The sequence below is a fragment of the Topomyia yanbarensis genome, chromosome 3, assembly GCF_030247195.1.
Source record: "Topomyia yanbarensis strain Yona2022 chromosome 3, ASM3024719v1, whole genome shotgun sequence".
Classification (NCBI taxonomy): Eukaryota; Metazoa; Arthropoda; class Insecta; order Diptera; family Culicidae; genus Topomyia; species Topomyia yanbarensis.
This window is the reverse complement of record NC_080672.1, coordinates 271,171,192-271,193,194: the sequence shown is the minus strand read 5'-3', so window position 1 is coordinate 271,193,194 and position 22,003 is coordinate 271,171,192. Positions and strand designations below refer to the sequence as shown.

Below are 22,003 nucleotides of genomic sequence, written 5' to 3'. Positions count from 1 at the left end.
ATCTCGTAGTGACACGCAGATGATGCGAGTATAATTGTGACATCAGAACGAAAAATTGAGATGGCGAGAGAGCTTTTCGCTCGATTTCAACTAGTCTCTGGAGCTAAACTCAATCTCTCGAAAATTACATCCATTGATGTAGGTTTCATAGATGGCAATCCTCTGGTTGCATACGGAGGACAAAGTGAAGATTCTTGGAGTGGTTTTTACCAACTCAGTTCGTCAGATGGTCAAGTTAAATTGGGACACTGCTGTAACCAAATTCGTTCAGCATATTTGGATGCATTCAATGAGATCGCTCACCCTTCAACAAAAAATAATTCTTATGAACACTTTCGTATCTTCGAAAATATGGCATCTATCGTCCAATCTTCTTCCATACAGTGTTCACATTGCAAAGATCACCTCGTCAATGGGAAACTTTCTCTGGAATAGATACTCTGCTAGAATACCAATCCAGCAACTATGCCGAACACGCGAAGATGGGGGTCTGAGATTGCAGCTTCCAGTGTTTAACGGCAAGGCACTTTTGATATCGAGACATATGAGAGAAATAAAGTCGACACCCTACTGCAGCTCGTTCATCTTACAAGAGGGAGATGTTCGACAGAATGCACCAGCAGATCTTTCATGCCTCAAGCGCATTTGTCAAAAAAAAATTCGCCTCCCAGCACCAATGCAACAAAACCCAACTGCAAATGAAATTCATCAGTTTTATGTAAAGCAGACTGGAATTCCCCGAGTGGAGCGAAATAATCCAATGGTAGAATGGAAAACTATATGGAGAAACATAGCGAACAAGAATCTAACATCAATGCAACGAAGCACGCTTTATATCTGGGTGAATGAAAAGACGGAGCATAGACAACTTCTATTCACCATCCGGCGATCAGACGGCGAGAACTGCCTTTATTGTAACGCAACTGTTGAGACCATGCAACACAAGTTTTGCGAGTGCTCAAGGGTCCAAACAGCATGGGCTGTGCTGCAGCAGAAAATATCATCTGTATTAGGCGGTTGGCGAAGATTCACCTTCAACGACCTCCTGAGACCAACACTAACCAGCATACGTAGAGTACAGCAATATAGAGTTTATAACTTATTGTTGAATTATATTACTTTTATTCTGGAAAATAAGTATAGATGCACTGAAGCACTACCAAGTATTATAAGAATAAAATTATAAGTGATAATCTTGACAAATAAACATATTTTACAAAAAAAATCACCCTATATATAAAACTTTTGTGGTAAATAAAAATAAAAAAATAACACTTAATATGAATTCAACGCCGTGGCGAATGACCCTAAGGTTAAAACCTCTATAAAAAAAACTAATAACAGGTAGTGTAATTCAGGGTAAACCATGGGCTCCAAAAATGAAAATACATAACAGTAGGTTTTTCTAGATGGGTGTCCATATAAATTCCAACAGAGTGGTTTTGTTGGTCATCACCAACATTTGCACAGTTTATAAGGAATAGAAATAGAACCAAAAAAGGCTTGTTCTCACTTTAAGTGGTCAAGTTTACTTTTTTCCATAGGACAGTGCGTCATCCTAAATTTCAGAAAAATGTTTCAGGACAGATTCAACTGATATCATAAACACTTTATAATAAAATCAAAACTCTCTCGTCTAGCTTCAAACTAAATTAGTGTCTAACCAGTACCAATTTGACTTTTTTACAGTACCCCTGGTCATCAAGTTATAATCCAACTTCTTCGTCATATTCGACGTCCGGCTCCACTTACGGAAGCAGTAGAGTATGTATTGTTGGCACCTCGTGTAACTTGTTTATTTTTCGCTCCTCTCGTTGAAAATTCCCCATCCTGTATGTATTGTCCTCATGTAGTGTTAAATTGTAATTAATTAATTGTTTATACGGCATCTATGTTATCGAATGGAAAATTTCATACTATTGCTATTCGATTATCAAATTTAGTACGGCCGCTATAATGGATATCTCATGTTCGCTCCCGACCCCTAGTCATTTTTCACTAACCGATCCGACTTCGTTTTATAACCTTTTCAATCTTCTCTAAACGGCATCAACTGCTGACCCAAAAACAGTCCTAGAAACTAAAACACATGCAATCACACTGGCAGATCGACGTCGTCGTTTGATTGACAGAATCGTTGCGTTGCGGATCCATTCATGTAAGATATTTTTGGCAGCACTCTTCTAGGCGATTTCGCGGCCGCCGAATTTCCTCGTCCACTTCGAAACTAAAACACGCAGAAAAAGACAACAAATAACATTATTTTAGGTTGAAACAATTCTCGCCGGGAGTATCGGATGAAGACATTGTGACGTTTGACCGCGTTTTGGTAAATGTGTTTGTGATTCGCGTTCGTTTGACTGTAATTGCGAAACCAGTCGTCGTTGTCGTTGCGGAAGAGCCGTCAGAAGATGCTGCCAAAATTACCAACCATGTTGGCGCCACCGCATTCGGGTGATTATTATTAATGTTACATATGTGTACAGCTGATCGATGCGTTGAGTGGTGTAGTATTTCCAAGAACATAGTTTGGCTACCTGTTTACCGGTAAATCTCGTTTAGGGGAAATAAAGCAATCGTTGCTAACTCTACGCAATATATTTGTGTGCCATGAGACTAATATGTTTTCTTTTCCCTTCTTTTCAGTTCTCCACCGAACCGACGAGTTCGCGATTAACTTCGTTGAGTAGTAGCAGCTTCCGTCCATCGTACACTTCCGGCAGCTATCGATCGCCTCGCACAGCATCCAATGTGTCGGCATACATTAGCCGTTACTCGAGCCTGGCGGCTGAAAAGGAAAAAGACAAGGAACGCGAAAAAGCTAAGGAGGAAGAGCGACGTCGTGAACGCGAACGGGAGCGAGAGCTTCGGGAGAAAGAGAGAGAAAAGGAACGGGATCGCGAGAAAGACCGCTTAATCGAAACATCGAGAAAGTTGGAAGCTGAGCTGGATAAGGATAAGCCGAAATTGATTAAAAAATCGGCACTCATTGCGGCAAAGTATGGCTCAGCTGTGGAAAGCGAAGACTCCAGTAAAACGGGCTCAAATGCAGCTATTGCCAAGCCGAAAAAAGATAACGCTCCGCCTGTTACATTTACTACTAGATATGGAAAAACTGGGGTGTCTCGTGATAAGTCCAGAGAACCCAGTCCAGCAAGCAGAACAAATTCGACGAACAATTTAACTGTTAATCGACCCAAAGGTAGAGATCCAAGTCCCGCTGGCGGGACCATATCAACTAGTGTACGCTCGAGAGATCCTAGCCCAGCAACTGATAGCAAACGACTGGGAGGCTATACGGCATCCATTGCAAATAAATTTACAGCAAATGAGAGCGCATCTACATTAGCGACCAATCAATATAAAAGGCAGACATCCGGTTCGATCGGCGGCTTCTTGCAGAACCGAGCAAGGTCCAGGGATCCAAGTCCAACAGTTCGAACAATAACATCACGAGAACCTAGTCCAGTTGAGTCGAAAAAATTTGTCAAACCATTCGTTGCACGATCTAGGGATCCGAGTCCAAATGTTTCTAAGGCAAATGTCGCAACCATAAAAATAACGCTCGCTCCTAAAACTCACCTTAACGATTCAAGCTCTCCGGATTCAAAGAAGTTCATCAACAGTACCAACCTTAAAACTGGAATTCGTTCACGAGATCCAAGTCCTGTAGAGTCTAAAAAGATTCCAATTTTCACTTCCAGTAAGCTTAGATCTAGGGATCCTAGCCCAGCTGGTAACAAACCTTCAGCAACCTTCTCGAGCTCTAGTCTCAGAACAAGGACATGCGATTCTAGCCCAGCAGCAACCAAGCAAACACCAACCTACACTAGATCTTTAACTGCGAGAGAATGCACTACTCTAACACTACCGGTCACTCGTACTAGAGATCCTAGCCCATCGATATCGAAAGTCCGCAGTCGTGATCCTAGCCCGGCCTTGAGCACATCTGGAATTCGAAGATCTTCCAGGGAACACAGTCCTGCGGAATCAGTTCGAGAAAAGTACGGTTTAAATACCAGCTCGTACCGACCGTATGGTAGAAGTAACAGCACTATGAGCACTACATCATCTCGAATCACAATGAACTCTAGTCCAGTCCCTGCTCTTTCATACATGACATCTAGTGAAGCAATAGCTGCGAGAACAAGTCGACCATCTTCGAGATTAATGAATTCTCAGTCCCATGAGACGTCACAGTGTCCCTCACCGCTGCTAGTACGTAGTCACATTTTCTCTCCGGAACCTGTTCTGATAGTCGAAGACAACAAAAAGGAAGAAGAGACCAGTTCATCTTCAACGGAATCCACGTCAACGGAAGAGGAATCCTCAGAGGAAACAGAAAGTAGCGTTGAACCAGAGCCAAAAATTTTCGTTGAGATAACTCTAGTCACTAGGGGAACCTCACCAACTCCTCCAGGATCTACACCGTACATTCGAGCCAGGCGAGCAGAGATGTGCAAAACAATCGAGAAAACTATTCAAAAACAGATTTTGAATGTGCAAACTGACGATAAAGCAATTCAGTCCGATCGGATGGATGATCCGACCCGCCATCTTCGGTATCACCAGCCAGCGACAAGAACATGGTCACCCTTCCTCGATTCCAAGTACAGCTCTAGTGGTTCCTCCGGTTATACGAGGTACTCAAGTGCGTCCTCTCGCTACAGTCGGGATAGCGCGAGCCAGAGTCGAGAGCCCAGTGTGTGCTCTACGCGAAGTGACGTTCCAGAGAAAAAGGATGAGAAAATATCCACCTTGGCGGCCCGTGTGAAAGAATTGAACCTCTCAAAATCAGTTAGCCCAAAATATAATTCAGCAAACAGTAGATCGTCGACAAGTACCCCTTCTCTGAAACAAAAGACACCACCCAAACAAAAATCGCCGGAGAAACCTCCACCCGCACCCACAAAGGATGGATCGCCCACAAAACCTGCACCTAATGCAACCAGTTCCAGAATCAATAAAGACTTCCGAAAGTCCGCCTTGAACATGGGTCCTGCGCCAGACCGACCAAGAAAAGGTTCGAATTCTTCCAGTAAGTCTAGTTCTTCGTCGGGTTCAACGGCAACCCAGGTTCCAGGTAGCGTCCCACAAAATGGTGCTAGTAAGATTCCACAGGTAAACCGATCCAGTGCAAGTCCCGCTCGTCGCTCGGATCGATCATCGTCAACGAGTTCCGAAGTGAGTACAGCCACCACTTCGTCTATATCGGAGGCGGACGGGCAACCGACCAAATCATCCCAGATAATATCATCGGCGGATGAAACCGGAAATACGGTAACTGACTCATCCGTCGCAAACAACGAGCTACTGATGCGGGCAATTCAGTTAGCAACGAACTTTGTAAACGGCAATCGCAATACTCCTACCTGGTATGATAATAATAGTACGACTAGCGCGACCGAGAGCCTCAATCAAGATCAGGCTTCCAAGTCGGGTTGGGAAGCGGGAACACATTACATGGAAAGCATAAAGGATGATGATTCCACTGAAGATGAGGAAGATGACGAAGAGACTGCTTTGAAGTCAGGTTTGCAGCAGGCAACTTGGTGGAACAATGACAATGGGTTCATTCAACATCCCCCGGTGCAAGCGGTTACAGTACAGGATACTCTACCAAACACCAGGAGTCTCACCTATCGCATTAGACACATTCAGTCCGGTGAAAAGGCTTGGTGGATGACTGAGGATAAAAATCAAGGGGAAACAACCAACGAGACGTCGAAAGGCTCAGTTACTGATTCAGGTAATGCAAACAAGGTTAACAACTCGATGGTCGTGGTTAGTGCAAATAGAGCTGGATCTCAAGAGAAGGCCTGGTGGTTATCAAACACAAATGGTAAGCTTGAAGATAGTTGCAAAATCCAACAGGACGAGAGGAAAGAAGAAGCATCTAGTGATGACGATGATGAAGGCGAAGAGGACGAGGACGAGGACGAGAGTAATGAAGCTGTGAATGATTCGCAGAACTCGAAAAACGATGGGAACAACCAACCGTACTCGCCATTCCGACCCATTAAATTAACCAAGATTGAATCTGGCGAAAAAGCATGGTGGATGATGAGCACTAATGATGTACCGGCCAAGGCGAAAGAGTCATCTGGAAGCGAAAGTAAAGCGGCATCGAAAGAAGTTTCACCGGAAAAGAAAAATCCTGGGTTCACTATGTACACATTAGAAGCGGAAGATCAGGCTTGGTGGGAGGAAGCAATGGCTGATCTGGAGAAAAAAGAAAAATCTAGTTCGAGTGTCAGTACCGGAAGCAGCAGCAGTAGCAAAGCTGCGTCGAAAGATCATACGCCGGAACCGAAATCCAAGGGGTTTATTATTTCCCGTGCCAGGTCTGGCGAGAAGGCATGGTGGATGTGCAGTACGGATAAAGTAAATGAGGCAACCAACAGTGACGGTTCGGTTCGCGAATGCAGCCCGGTTAAGGCAAAACCTTTTAAAATCACTAGAATAGAGTCGGGTGAAGCACCCTGGTGGATGGCGGAAACGGAAAATGCAATTTCTCGATCTGGCTCCAAAGCCAACGTAGTTAGCCGGTCAAACAGTTTTAATTCCAAACAAGGTAGTCCTACAAAGTATAAAATTACGAGAGTTGAATCGGGGGAGAAACCTTGGTGGATGGATAGTCCGGAGGAGAAGAGCGTTAGTCCCCAAAAGATGAGCTCTTTCATTGAGAAGCACGGAGAGGAAGAAAACCACCAGACCGAAATGGAAAATGAAATAGATGAGGAGATTCGTAACATCGGTAGATTTGTCGCTGGTCTACCTCAGTTTCCTACCGGTGATTTCACGGTTGAAGCCATTGCAGAGACACCCCTGGGTGATCGTGCTAGCCCGGAAGGTGTTGAAGATTCTCACGTGACACACCGAACATCTCCATATGACAACATTCCATCAGCTAGCAAGGCAAACAACGCGTCAGACCGTGAATCAAAAACATATCAGCAGACCGAACTTGACCGCAAACCGACTGAGGCAGCAGTTTTCATTTCGCGCCACACAAACATCGATGATCTTTTGGGCGGATCTTGTCACCCGCTGAGCCCGACGATGGATCGTTTGTTTACGATGGATGAGCTTCAGGAGATTTCACCACATGACGTGCGGGTGCACGACAGCACGGCGCAGTTCATTTATGGCGACAGGTTCGTGAGCTTTTTACTGTCGGTGCGCTGCTATAAAGCGCTCGGCGAATGGTGAAAATGTTTGTAGTAAGCACGTGTTTTTTTTTATTTTAGGACGGTCAGCGGTGGTGAGAATGAAATCACGAAGAAATCTGTGGTGAGTAAAGCATGTGTGTTTTGTTTATATTGAATTTGGAAGATAAATTTACTCGTCTGTTTGATGGGTATCTTTACGCAGAATAAATTCACTGCTTGTTTGATGATGTTTTGCGTATAAACTGTTGTAATGGTAGAAATTTTTCATAACTTAAAGCAGTTTTTTTAAAAGAAAATTGAGCATATTCGTTTGAAACCCAGAAGGAAAGGTAGAAATGATTATAGTGATTATTTAAATGATTATTCTTCTATAAAGTAAATATGCAGAGAATATATTTAACCCTCTGCAGACCGGATGGGGTCGGTTCTATTGGTTGTAGGTTAGCGTATGCATAGGAACTTTTTGTTTTAAGTAACCTTGAAGGAGGTAAATTAGAAGTATTGAAAATAAATTGATATAATTTTCCCTCTATTTGACTGAAAAATGTTTTTAATTCACCTAACAGTGTGATGAGACATTTTTCATAACTCTTAGAACTCCCACTTTGGATATTATGGCGCTCAGATTAGCATGGGATAACATTATTGTAAATTTTCGAAAGTCAAATCAAATTAATTCTTTAGGGGAGGGGGGGAGTGGTCACCCATTTTTTGTAGAAAGATCGGTGAAGCGAATCGATCAACACTTTTGTACATTATACTACATCATTTCAATAACATTTTTTGCGTGCTTTTTGTGGAACGTCTCTAGAAAAACACGATTTGCAGTGTTAACTGTCATTCAAAAACTACTTGACCGATTTATTTCAAACTTTGCATACACATACTATGTTAAAAATACCTAACCCCTACGTTGAATTTTCGGGATAATTCTTCAATAAGAGGTGCTTTCTACTCATAAAACGGGAGAATTTCTCTTGAAAAATAGCAATTCCGCCATTTTACAAGTCAAGCGATTAACAAAAAATCGAACGTCAAATGTAGCCAGTCCATTTACACAATGTAAGGAAGGAAGAGAGACTAGGTGATGTGAGCGATGAAATGAACAGAAAAAAAAAGAAAAAGAAAAAAATGTATCCGCAAGTCCCGTCCCAAATTAAAACAAATCGTTATATTGGTGTTTTAGATGTTTTGACATTTCTTACTCCACCTTACAGTGTGATGAGACATTTCTTATAACTCTTATCACTCTCTTCGGATTCTATATCGATTGAGAACATTTAGAACTTGATACTTCGCGATGTTTTTGATAACACATACTATATGGGATAGTGGCAGGACTCAGAGTATCGCTCAAATCAGCATATGACAACATCAGTTCCAGAAATCTCAAAGACTAAACCAAATCAATGGAAAGGTGGAAAAATAGCCTATAAAATAGACATCCAAACGAATTATTGCTAATGCCCTTTTAATAATGTATCAAAATTCTTCAATTAATGCATTGATAGAAAAAAATGAATTTTCCTAAAGGGGTTACATATGTTGTGCTGAGCCAAAAAAATAGATTTTTTTTAAATCAATTTGAAGTTCATACTCTCAGTAGTTTTTACTCTAATTTTCAACCCGATTGAGAACTAAGAAATGGAATTGCAGCTCTTGATATCACGCAACCTCTGAAGTGCATGCGTGCATAGTTCAAGCTTTACTTCGATATCAACTTTTTCTAAAAGTGACATCCCAGGCACATTTTCATATGAGGCTGACATAATCGGGGGTAGAGAAAATCGGCGGCATACCAATTTGGGGGCTGATAAAATCGGGTCTTCAATGTATTATAATAGATAGGCAGTTTTCGAAGAAGTTTCTTGTAGACGAGTGTAGAACTATTTTGTTTCTACTTACTTGGAGCCAGCGGCGTAGTTAGAAAGTCGGTTTGGTGGGGTTTGGTGAAAATAGGACATACTGTCCAAATGGCATAATTCCGAAATCGTCATCTTTCAAGTTTATGGAGAATTATTTTTTCAAAAAATAGTAACAGAGTTCGTGTCTTTTGCGAATTTATTGAGACTATCATTTAAAACAACTTTACTGCAGGCTTGAATACTACCTGTAGGGAGTATACCGAGTTTTAAAATGAGATTTACGAAATGTTCCATAATTTATTTTTTTCCCTAAAATAACTTCCTATTGTGAGCTTCACAAGCTCAAGCTTTGGATAAAATGTAAATTTTATTGTTTATAAATAAAAGAAGAGATGTATCATAAACACTAAAATCATAATAATTTATTTTAAAGTTTCACAAATAACCTAAAATATTTGGATACCCTGAACACATGGAGCGTTCATGTCTTCAACAACAAACCACGTAATAGCACTCCCCAAGCAACAAATCGAATGCTTTTCGGTTTTAACTGTATTTATAAACGTTTTATTACAATCATCGCCATTTCTATAGGTTTTATAAAAGTAATAAACATTGCCAGATAATTCAGGTCTTACTTAAAGCTATCTTCAAGCCCCCAAAAAATTGTGTAATTGAGTACTATAATAAGTCCTTTTTGTCATATTAATTGCTTTATGGCAGCTTTAAAAAGCGCAAGAAATCTTATAGTTAACACTACTGAAAACACCTGTATCCAGTTTTAATGTTGTTTTATAAATATTCTCAATGAAATAAGGTAGTCTACGGAAAGCGGCTTCAAAACTCTTATAGAAGTATCAAGCTTCTACCGTTGTAGTTAAAATACTCGCAGTTTTGCAACGTATTTATTGTGAACAAATTGATTTATGGCTGTACCGGTGAAGAGTAATTCGCTAGATGCCATTATTATGATTGCCATGGAGTCGCCATTTGTAAAACAATTTTGTCATGAAATATAAATAATTGAAACTTTTCTAAATGAGAGCATATAGAATAAGTACCTACTACAAACTGTTATGAAAATAATAGAAATAATTGATGGACATGGCGAAATTAATTGGTATGAAAATTGTGAAGAATTAGTTATTTTACTTTATTCAGCTTTGCGTATTTGTTTGCTAAAACAGCATTATAATTAACGCGAAGGAATGCGATTCTCAATTTTATTGCTACATTCGCGATAAAATTTGAACCGTATCTTCTTCGTGACTGGGAAAGTTCTTAAAATTCGCAAGTTCAATATTAGATAGGTTAGTGAAATCTATTATTAAAATCACCCGCGCATTCTGGTTATTTCTTTTCACGAATGGATTAGAAACAAAGACGATGTTTACATTATTTATTTACATTTAGGCTGCTGTCAAAAGCAACGATAAATAAGAAAAGGTTTAAAGCTTATTTAAAAAAAGTTTAAAGCTTATTTAAAACGGGACCAATAATTCTAAACAAATTTAATGTTGTTCTTAAAGCGGTTTTAAAAACCTTTTCGAGAATATATGTGCTGCTTCAGAAGAGTTTTATAACAGTTTTGTGCATTCTTAAACAAGCTTTAAAAACTTAATGTAGATTGGGCCAACTAATTGAAGTGATTAGGAGGTTTCCATGGAGTTGAAAGTTTTAATGCTGGTTTTGCAAAAAATCTCGGAAACCGCTTACAGATTTTAATGAAACTACAATTTTTACTTGGATCCCCAAGATTTTGCTGACATTAAGCTTCCAATTTTTTTTAATTTGATTATAGAGGTTTTAACCTTAGGGTCCTTAGCCTCTTTTTGGGTTTGAGAAATCTCTTTTGGAAAAATCTTCAAACCTATGTGCAGAATTGGGAATCGAACCCACGTGAGCTGCGTACAAGGCAATCGATTTACCAACTACGCTATGCTCGTTCCCCTAGAATTAAATTTGTTTGAAGAGTAGATTCTCCATAAATACTTCTAGGTGGATATAACACCAAAATTATTTTATCAGATGAGGGGCTGTTTAACGTTTGTAAAATTCTTCGAAGATTTATTTTTTCTATTCATAGTAATACAACAAGAATCGAATGCTCATCAACATCGATCAGGACCTGGTAGAGTCGAACGGAAAACGCCATTTTTCATAAATTTTCTACTTTCGAAAAGTGTTATCCTCGTTATTAATCATACTACATTTTCGTCTTAACTCGACGAATTCCTAGAATAAAAACACTTTCAGCAAATGTTGAAAGTTATGCAATTTTTCGGTGTTTTTTGCAATGCCCCTTCCGGTAAAGTTATAAACTTCTGCTCCGATAGTCAGGTTGGAATAAACTTAGAAGATCTTAGCACTGACAATACTATCAATCTCGTTTGGAAGTCCGGACATTACTGGTATTGAATGGGACGACGAGTTGGCCAGAGTAGGCGCAGCATTTGACTTTATTGGTCCTGAGCCTGGTTTGTCAATTCGAACAAATTGGACAATGAAAAAAAATCCGGTCTTGGGCATCAACCGAGTACTGCAACTATTGGCGCAAACAAAAGTTTTTTTAAAAAACCCGTGCCTAGTGATTTTAAAAGAACCTTTTAAGCTTTTCGAAACAACACTGTGCCACGCTGATCAGGGTTTTTACTCGCCACTTAATCAGCAGATGACTACTGTTCAGCGTGCTGAGTCCTTTTACTGTGATCTTTATGAATCCGGTTACGGAACCTCAAATTACCTTAATTTTCAATTGAGGGGGTTTTAAATTACTATTTTTCTCGAAAACTTCCGCCTGTTTATGAGTAAACACCCCCTTACTTGAAAAATTATCTCAAAAACTCAACGTAGGTGTTAGGTATTTTTAACATAGAATGTGTATGCAAAGTTTAAAAGAAATCGGTTAGGCAGTTTTTGAATGGCAGGTAACACCGCAAATCTTGTTTTTTCCAGAGACGTTCTACAAAAAGCTTAGTCGCCGATTCGTTTGTCGATATTTTTTCAAAGAAAAATTACAGCATGTTATTGAAATGATACACTATAATGTACAAAAGTTTTGAAAATTTTGCTTCACGCAAAGTTCTAAAAAAATTCGCAAAAAAGTGTTTTTTTCACGCTGAAACTTCCCCCCCCCCCTTTTCCAAAACACAAGTTTGAAATTTGACTAGTTTTCAACGTGTATTACAAGTAGCCATCCGAATTTCGTTAATATTAGTCCAGTATATATGTTTAATCGATTTTGCTCTTGATTAACGTAGACACCCCAGATAGGACTGAGAATAGACCGATGGTTTATGTCTAACGAGTGGACGAACAGGACATCAATTTCTATTCCAGCTTATTGGGTAACACAAATGCTCTCGAAAACTTAAAGGTGGTTAAAGATATCGCCCTGACGAAACGTGTGACTAAATGAACATATGTTGTCAGCTGGCCCCGCCAAAAGTTTACACGTGTTAATCGGTAGAGCGTAGTTCTCTTCACCATCTGTTCCATGCAAAAAAATCACCTCTCGTGGCATTCGGTGGTTGGAAGGAGAAAATAAAATAAAATTTAGATCACCATACCCGGACTCCGGATTCTGTGCGGGTGTGGATGGTATGAATGTACTGTGAGGCAGGGCGACATGTAGGTACAAGTACATTGTGCACACCTACCTCCCCAGTGCTGTGCACGTATCAGCTGAGTCAGCTGCGGGTGTTGATGAGTCATGCTGGGTGGTTTGTTGGCGGGTGATCTTGCGAGTATATGAGTGTTTTTTTTCGTGTGTTTCGGAAGCTGGGTGCCTTGGTTTGTAATTCATTCACGGTCCATTAGATGTCCTGTACGATGATGATGCAGTGTGTGCCCGGCAATTAAACTACCGGCAGCATGACGAGAGATATTCGTAGTTGCTGCCAACTTGTTAACTCACCTGTAGGACTTTTTATATTCTCTCGATAGAAATTTGCTCATGTTGAGCCTCAACGTTTAGACAGACGCACCGTGTTTCGGCATTTGCTGCTGTGAGGTACGAGTGCTTGTTCAACTGGTACACGATGCAAATTTAAGAAAGCATGATCTCACGACAGTTGTTTGGATAGCGGTGTGAATGGATCATGAAATGTTTATCGTTTTGATTTTTTTTTTTTCCAATCGCGAAATCGTCCGTAGTTGTCTGGAATTAGACACTGCTTGTTAATGCGAATGGAATTCGCGTAACCGTGTTTGTGTACAAATAAGAGGATGTTCTATTCTAAAATCGAACAGATAGCATTATATGGATATTTGGCTGAACTTGAAGTCTCATTTTAATCCATGTTAAAATAATACGGATCGGTGTTTTAAAATCAGTAAAGTTCCCAACGTTAAATATTGTAAACAAGTCTTGGAAAAAAGTCATTGCCAAATGTCAAAATACTATTAGCTTAATGCACTGAACAACTTTATCCGGTAGCAATGTTTTTCCTTCAATTTTCGTTCCAAATTGACCGGAAAAGCATTCCGTTACTTACTCTCAGGCGTCATCATCACCTTGCGTAAATAATACACACACATCCAGCAAGTCAACAGGACAACAAAGAGAATGAAAAACAATTTGTTAAACGATCGTGCTCACAACACATCAGAAAACTGCGCTTTAGTTAGTTCGTTCGGTGTGTTGGCGGTAGCGGCCCACTGATCAGTAGGCGATCAATTTCATTTTCGGCACATGGTGCATATCTTTACTTTTACGCCAGTTACCCGCTTTAAACACAGGCGACCAGCGGTAATCCGACTAGTATACAGCCGGTGATTTATTTAGCTTCGGGAACTAAACTCATACATCGAGGAAGTTCGTATATTGTAATATGTAAATTTGTAGGGCATTTCAGCGCACTTTTATATATAGAGTAATGACCCTATTTTCGCCATGTTTCCATTATCGCTCAACCCATTTGAAGTTATTGGTTAGAGCAGCGTTTATCATCTTTGTTCAACTCATTGATTCAAATGGCAGGGTGATAATTGGGGTACTCGATTCGAGTTTTTGTTGCATTCAAACACGAGTATTTTCATTTTTTCAGCCAATTTTCGTTATTATATTGGTCCTTTGGAACGAAGCATAGATGTTGATGGAAATACATATGGAAGATCGGGGCTATTAGAATCAACCTAAGCAAATCGCCCTTAAGGTGGATAGATATCAAATAATTTATTGGTTAAAGGTCCTATCGGTTAATTTGAAGCCTCAGCTACATTTTGGAGCCATTAAAATTAATTTGCACCGCTCCATCGCAGCGCTAGGCGACGATTAACAAAACTCTACGTTTTTTCATCCTTTGACAATGTGGGGGTAATCTGGACCTTCCTACGGGGAATTTCAGATTGTCATTTTTTGAGTTTTTACAATGGAGTTGTGTGAAATCTGTATTGGAGAAACTCCTGAAGATGCAAAAATAAATAAATAAATCGTGTTAAAAAAATTTATCTGGATAGTCACAGCTGTCGATAGGTGCATAATATATTTTCTTAGCTGTAGTGTGTGCAATCGTGTGTGCAGCCGCAAGCCGCTGAACGGTGGTTGACGGAAAGGGGGTCCGAATTGCCCAATAGGCTTATTTCGTACAAAAGTAGTGAGAATATCTATGTTTTAGCCCAAACAAGAATCTTTCCATAAAATAGGAGCTTCAAGCTTTCCAAAACACTTACCTGGTATTTTCCCACTTTTATTTGTTACTTTAATCACGGTTTTATCATTATAATGATTTTTGTTTCGAGGATGACATAAAAATGAAACACGTTGTATCTTCTTTCTAAAACCACAAAGAGTGTCATCTGTCAAACTTAATGTTTCCGAATGGCGCTTCCACGAATATGTATGTACGTTAGTCAGAAAGTTTTTATCTGAGATATCTGAGTTACCTCCATGGTCCTAATAGCCCCGGCCCCCTACGCATTCCATAAATGAATGAAATAGTGTAGCATCCCCCTTAACCCTTGTGAAGGCAAGCTAAAATCCTAACATTAAAGGGCAAGCCGGGCCTCTCAGGCCCGTCTAAATTCAAGCTCCTTTTTTGACGTTCTCATATAGAAAAGTTATGAAATCGGTCGAATTTTCGACATTTTAACCGAGACCCGCAGGGCCAAATCTCTTATACCATTCGACTCAGTTCGTCGAGATCGTAAAATGTATGTATGTGTGTGTGTGTGTGTTTTTTTTTACGATGGAGAAGACCTTTACGCCCTAGCCCAGTACACGTGCTATTGGTAGGGTCCAATCTACCGCACGGGATGCACTGGGGGCGTGTCGGGCTCGAATGGTGACGCTGCCATTAATTCCGACTAAACTCCATTGGGCTCCGCCATCGTTCCTCCCAGGAACTACCTCTCGGTATTACTTCTGGGGCGATGGCTGTACTTAATGTACTCATTCACTCTCACATGTCATACCTATTTCTCAGCGAATTCTTTACCGATTTTTACAAACTTGGTTTCAAATGGAAGGTACAGCATTCCCATTGACTGCTGTTGAATTTATAATTGATCCGACTTCCGGTTCCGGAATTACAGGATGATAAGTACGAACACGTAGCAAATCCCGATTTCATCGTATAAGGCGATGGATGTAAAAAGGTCAAATTTTTTTTTTCCAGAAGGTGATTACTCGGAAGATCACGTCGACTCTCGATTGGTTCTGAGCTCCATTTCGTTTGAACACGAGCAATAAATGTTTCTGGGTTGCTATTAATTTCTTCTGATGCATAACCGGAATACATATTCAGATTTTTCTTCCGAGTCTGCATCAGATTCATCGTCGGAAGCAATATCATTCACATCTTCTTCCTCGCTTTGGAAATCAGTTTCGGAATCGTCTGTTTTTGACTTTGCTCGAATTTCTTCAATTATTTCAGATTCTTTGAGACGATTGAAAACATGGACATATCGTCTTATAGCCATTTAAATTTTTTGTTGCTTCTAGATCCTACAATTTGAATAATTACGAAAACTATAACACAAAGAATAGACAACAAAAATAGACAATAACGATAGAGTTAGGTTATGTTATATCCAAATAATTGTCAAGTAGACCACAGTGGGTGAAATAAAAGTATTTACCCAAAAAAATATGATATACGTCATTATCGTATGCAAACTTTCAAGATTTTTTTCTTATAAGAAAAGGTAAAAAGATAAAATCAATCAAAACATGAAAAAATACCTGCTTATATGAAGATGAACTCATCAAAATGTTTTTTTTTTCAGATAAATATTAATGTATAAAACCCGTGGTATTCCTAGTAAATATTGCAGGCACACCGGGCCTGCCAGGCCCGGCTTGCCTTTTTGTGCATGTAAAAAATTCAAACATAGCTGCGCATCACTCCATAGATGAAAATTTCACAATTCTTTATTTTTGTTATAGATTTCAATGCTACTTATAAAAATTTCCATGCCCAAGCTTATACTGTATACACATTTTTTTGTAACTAAAAAATTGTAACGTGCCGGGCCTCTGAGACCCGCTTGCCTTTTTGAGGGTTAATAGAGCCAAAATTAGACGACTACACAATAGAGTGGGACACGGTTATATAAAAAAAAAATATAAAATTTTGCTCCGAATAAGTTTTTGGGTCTCATTTAGCTCCCAGAACAACTCTGCAAATTTTGAGCTCAATCGGTGAAACTATATTTTTGCGCCCACGGTTTAAAGTTTACATGAGATTTCGTATGGGGAAATCGTCTTTTGCAAAATAATTCTTCCAAGAGTCGCCCGTCAACTCCTAAAAATAAATAGATGTCTGATCGTTGTAGGAAATTTGTCAAGGAAATAAAGTCTCGAAGACTGCGAAACGATTTGACGCTTGTGAAAAAAGTTATTAAGCAAAAACCGACTGATGCTCTGATGATTGTTGAAAATTTCAATTTTCTTAGCATCACTGCTACTGGCGGTCGAATTATATGCAAAATTTTTAGCTTTCACTTATTATGTATAAAAGAAGCCTCAATTTATCCTTCAAAACTCTTGTGAAGTGACCAAACGGTACAGATAATTGATTTAGACACATTAAGAGAAGATCAAATAAAATTGTATATAATTGGACAACCAACAGCAGTGGTGCTAGAAAAATGAATGATTAATCAATCGTCAGATCATCAATCGGTTTCTGCTTAATAACTTTTTTCTCAAACGTTTCCTGGTCTTCAAGACTTTGTTTCTTTGTTAAGCCACATATTGATTTATTTTTTGGAAGCAATGGGCGACTTCTGGAGGAATTGTTTTGTGAAAGTTAACTTTCCCACACAAAATCCCATGTAAACTTTAAACAGTGGGCTCAAGAATATAGTTTCATATATCGAACTAAGAATTTGCACAGTTGTTATAGGACCGAAATGGTACCTAAAAAGGTGTGTAGAACTTTCCCGTATTGTTGTGATATCTTCATTCTGTTCACAACAACAAAACTAAATAGTCTAACAATGAACATTTTTCCCGGGAACCGGAGGGCCAACTGTTTTACGTCAATCGATTCAGCTTGCTGAATAAGGTAATTGTTTGCATGCATGTGCGCGTTTTCATTGAGTAAAACGTCAAAAATCTTCAAACAGACACTGATATTATTTATTACTCGGTGAGTAGGGTTTGCAGAAGGTCGACTTACAAAAAACCCGCCGATTACACCCGAGGTGTTTACTTGAGCTACCTATTCATCTTAGGTCTCAACACATCTCGAGATCACTGGATGTGGCTGTTTCGGGGGAGGATTGCGACACTTTTAACTCTCGGTCCCTAGCTATCGCTGCTAGTTTACTGATTTCCTTCGCGCTTGTATCTGTGCTGTGCTCATGTACATCGTTCGTGCTGTACTCGCTTCGATGGAGACAGTATCCTGACGACATTTCGACGGCACCCTCACTGCGCCGCTTGGGGCTGGTAATTACCAGTACTGCTACTCCAGTTGTCCCGACTATCCCTTCTTCCGCGGGTAAAACGGTATAGGATGCCGGGGTCGCTTCGACGACTCCGAAAATTTCTCCGTCGTTGGACGTTCTCCCGAAACCGATTCTTCTGCAGCTTTCCAGTCTCCCCCACGGGTCAACTGGTTGGGTGCCGAGGTCGATTCGGCGATTCCACTGAAGCTTAGCGTCCGGTTTGCTGGCGCCTTGATGATCCAAATCCGGTGTTACATCGCGTACTACTTAACTGATTCCCATCGGAGGTGCACTACTTTGCTGATCCCTTCGCAACTTCCTGTGCAGCTCGGAGAATATCCGCGTCACAACTCTTTTGATAGTGTCCCAGTTATGTTCATCGTGGCACATCTCTTTGACGATATTGTCTATTGCCACTTCGGACACACCTCTTAGAAATTCTTCTAACCCAGGGCACTCATTCCGGTGTCTCTTGCACATTCACACACTCCGGATAAAGGGATAACGAAGCATGTCCAAACCGATGCTGGTGCATCCGGACGCAGCCATGCCCGGAAAAATCTTTCAGATGGGAGTTCATCTCCGTGCTATGCACTCACACCGACTCATTTAGGATGGGTCGGTGGGACCACCGTCCTTTCTCCACGTAATCTCACTCTTGCTACTACTTAACCAACTACTCCGCTCTGATCAGTCTCCTTGCATTTCGCGTATTCCGTGCTTGTCAACTTCGTCCAGTTCCGCTTTGAGTTCAGCGCTGCAGTTGAGGCCGGTACGAAACACTTCAGTATTGAGGATGAGACACCCGCCAGTTGACGTCTTTTACTGCTTCTCGCTAGTCCAATGTTCGGCATGATCTTTGCCACTACGTCAGTTGTCTATGCTGCCTTTTCACATAAATAGTCGACATGGTTGTTGTAATTTAACCGACCGTCGACAATTACACCCAGATGCTTAAGCGCATTTCTTTATTGCCGCTGCGATAGCCCGTTCTCCCTTTTAGCGTAGTTCGCCTGCATTTGGAGGATACCCTTTTCAGAACTTTACCAAGAGTATCGAGTAGGCATATAGACCGATACGATGCTGGATCTTCTAACTTCTCTGGTTTTAACAGCAACTACAGCTTCTGGATCTTTCGTCTATTTGAGAAGAAGCTTTCGTCCAGGCATTTTTGAACCACTGTCGTGAATATGTCCGGAAATGCAAGGATCGCGGTCTTTAGTGCCACATTGGAGATACCGTGCGGACCGGGAGCTTTCTTCGCCTGTAGTCTTTTTTCCACTGTAAGAAGGTCGTCGTTGGAGACCCGATTATCACGATGGAAATGTTACTAATGCATTCACGTACCGTGTAGGCGACTATGTGGTTGGGTCGTACTTCTGATAGAGAGCATCTATGATAGCCTTTAGTTGACGTCGTGGGACACTTGGTATTGGCCAATACGACACGGTACTCGTTGCCAGGTTGTGGATAACACGTCTGAAACTTTCGTTTCGGAGTGAGTCCTTTCTGGAAGCAATCTGCTTGTTCAGATCGGCCATTTCGTGCTTTTTGTTCAGATAACCGGACCTCTGAAACTTGCGCCTACAAATATCTCTTGATCGGATAAAAAATTTGATGTTGTAATCATTGGCAATAAACTTACCCCTCACAGGAACTTGTCGAACATGCATCTGATCGGTCACGGATATGACTCGTTGAAGCGCCTCCAGCGCACGGTCGATGTCTTCTATGGTGTCGATCGGCGGGTTTTCATCGATGTGCCTGTCCACCGTATTGCCGAACTGCACCCAGCTGACGCAGTGGTAATCCTTTCTCATGCAACTCGGGGCAGAAGTCACGCTCAGGCCAACCTCCGTCACCACCGTTAGTGGTCAGAATTGAGAGCCACTGGCTTAGATATACTGATGCTCGACAAGAAGAAGTCCAGGGTTGAGGGATTACACGCCGAAGAAATGAACGTTGGTTCGTCGGGAAACTGCACTGGATACAGTTCATGGTGCGCGTGTTCAAACAGCAGACATCCGTTTTAGCTAGTAGTTTTGCCAATCTTCGTGCCGACCATTGAGGTCTCCTCCAATGACGAAACGGGAGCTTGTACGAGTGATGAGGCTTAGGTCGTTCTTGAATTTCGCCGCCAAGCCGTTGCTTTTGTTGCACTGCCGAGGACAGTACGCTGCGATGAGCGGAACATCTCCAGTTAATGTTTCCACACTAAGGGCTTCGATGACAGAAGTGCGGGCGTGGGCAAGGTGTGGTACTTAGTACCCTTCTTGACGATAATCGCAACACCACCCCCTGGAGTTGGTGCGATCAATCCGGACGATGTTATAGTCTAGCATCCAGAAGCTATTATCAGACTTTAGGTGGGACTCGGTGATTAGTCCCATGTTGATGTTAGGCCTACAGACGAAGTCAGCAAGCTCAATTTTTTTGTCCGTAGAGAGCAAGCGTTTCATGCGGCATACCATACTGAATAATATATTTTCCTAGTACTTGAATCTGCTTATTCCAGCACTTGCGCAGCGCACCGTTTGTGTTGAAGACGATTTCCATCAGTTCATCTACAGAGAACAGATCGGGTTTGTTGTTTTGCGGTGTTGGTCTTCGGAATTCAGGAATTCAACTAGGAGTTTCTGGACGGGACGCAGATTGCACCTGTGAAGGAAATGGCGGAATACTGAGGCTTTTTCCTTCTTGCGATCTGATTGGTTGATGGTAGTAGCCTGCTTTCGGATGCATCATCTCGTTTCAAACACTGTCTGCCTGAGCTCTGGGGAGAACCATCACAGTTGACGCATTTGAACGGCACAGCTCCATCCACAAGACAGTCGGATGTGGCATGGTTTTGAACACAATTGTTGTAGCGTGGGATGATGTTACAATCAGTGGTGCAAATTTTCATTTTCAAATGCAAACTTTCAGTTCAATCAAACCCAACCATGATTCAAACTCAAAGCCTCCCTCAATCATTCACTTTCAATTTGGCGGGATTTTCATAACTGAATCGTACGTCTTCATTTCAAATTGATGCTTTTTCATTCACCAACCTAAGCTGTCATCTGCTCTGTAGAGGCCAGTTTAGGTTAAATGTCAACATGTTTTGCATTTTCAAGCTTACATGGACAGTAAGAACTATGATCAGAGTAGTTTTGTTGGACAAACCTAGTCAATACCCCAGTAAAGAGATATTCACAGGGTCAATGAAATTGAAAATGAATGGAAAATGATTGAACAGGTCGCCTGTTTGAATGAATAATGGAAACGAACAACTGCGAGTTGAACATAGTAGGGCATGATTTGAGATTTTTTCCTCCTTCAAAAACAAACTGTTGAAAATTTGCAGCTCTGGTTACAATTGCGGGTACCGTGCCCGAAGTTGTGACAACGTTGGCACTGGGTTACATCGCGATGGCCGCCATGATGTGGTTCCTAGCGGATGATGATCAAAAATAGAGTGCGGATTGCTTGCAGAGCGTTGAGCGTCACCGCCCCCCTTCGAAAGTGAACCAGGAAAAGGCTCTCCGGATACTTTTTAACGCTTTCGTCTCTTCTCATCATCCAGAAAACGGCAGTCGATTCTGGTCTGTACCAGTTCGCGATTTCCCTTTCAAACGCCTTAATGTCGAAGCTCGGTAGGCCCATGATGATATATCACTAGAGATGTCATGAGTTAAGTATTCCGGGTGGGCGATCCGCTCCTGAGAAGTTCCAAAGAATCGACTCAGAAAAGTGAGCTGATGAGCTACAGTTCTTTTTAAAAGAACCACACCAGCTCTCCAAAATAAATATGGAACAAACAGGGTACGCAACTGTCAACGTGAATAAGAAAACGAGACATGGCTTTTGCTATTCACATTGCAGATTTGTACAAGTACGATCAAGTACAAACAACTAAAGCGAGCTGGTGGAGCTAGGTGCTTTCACAAATGTGCTCCGAGCAATAGACGGGCGATCCGCTCCTGAGCGGAGCCATTTCAATCTTTTCGCCTCTCATGCAAACATCCGAAGCCAGCTATGTGCTTCGAAATTAGCCTGTGCACGCTGAAGAAGTCGACTGACAAGTCGATA

At 41.1% G+C, this 22,003-nt stretch overlaps 1 protein-coding gene across 6 annotated transcripts in view; it reads left to right on the top strand.

The window, feature by feature from the left end:
* The window catches only part of LOC131692285 (FH1/FH2 domain-containing protein 3), a 428,161-nt gene that overhangs the window by 62,078 nt on the left and 344,080 nt on the right, over positions 1-22,003 (top strand). For 5 of the 6 annotated variants that reach the window (XR_009305953.1, XM_058979247.1, XM_058979246.1 and 2 more), the window contains 3 exons: positions 1,690-1,764; positions 2,647-7,157; positions 7,251-7,293. Coding sequence is in view for 5 of the 6 variants with exons in the window: in XM_058979247.1 (XP_058835230.1) it covers positions 1,690-1,764; positions 2,647-7,157; positions 7,251-7,293 (4,629 nt within the window). In the remaining variant the exon portion in view is untranslated. The remainder of the gene's footprint in view (positions 1-1,689; positions 1,765-2,646; positions 7,158-7,250; positions 7,294-22,003) is intronic. The other variant, XM_058979248.1, reaches the window with a different exon arrangement.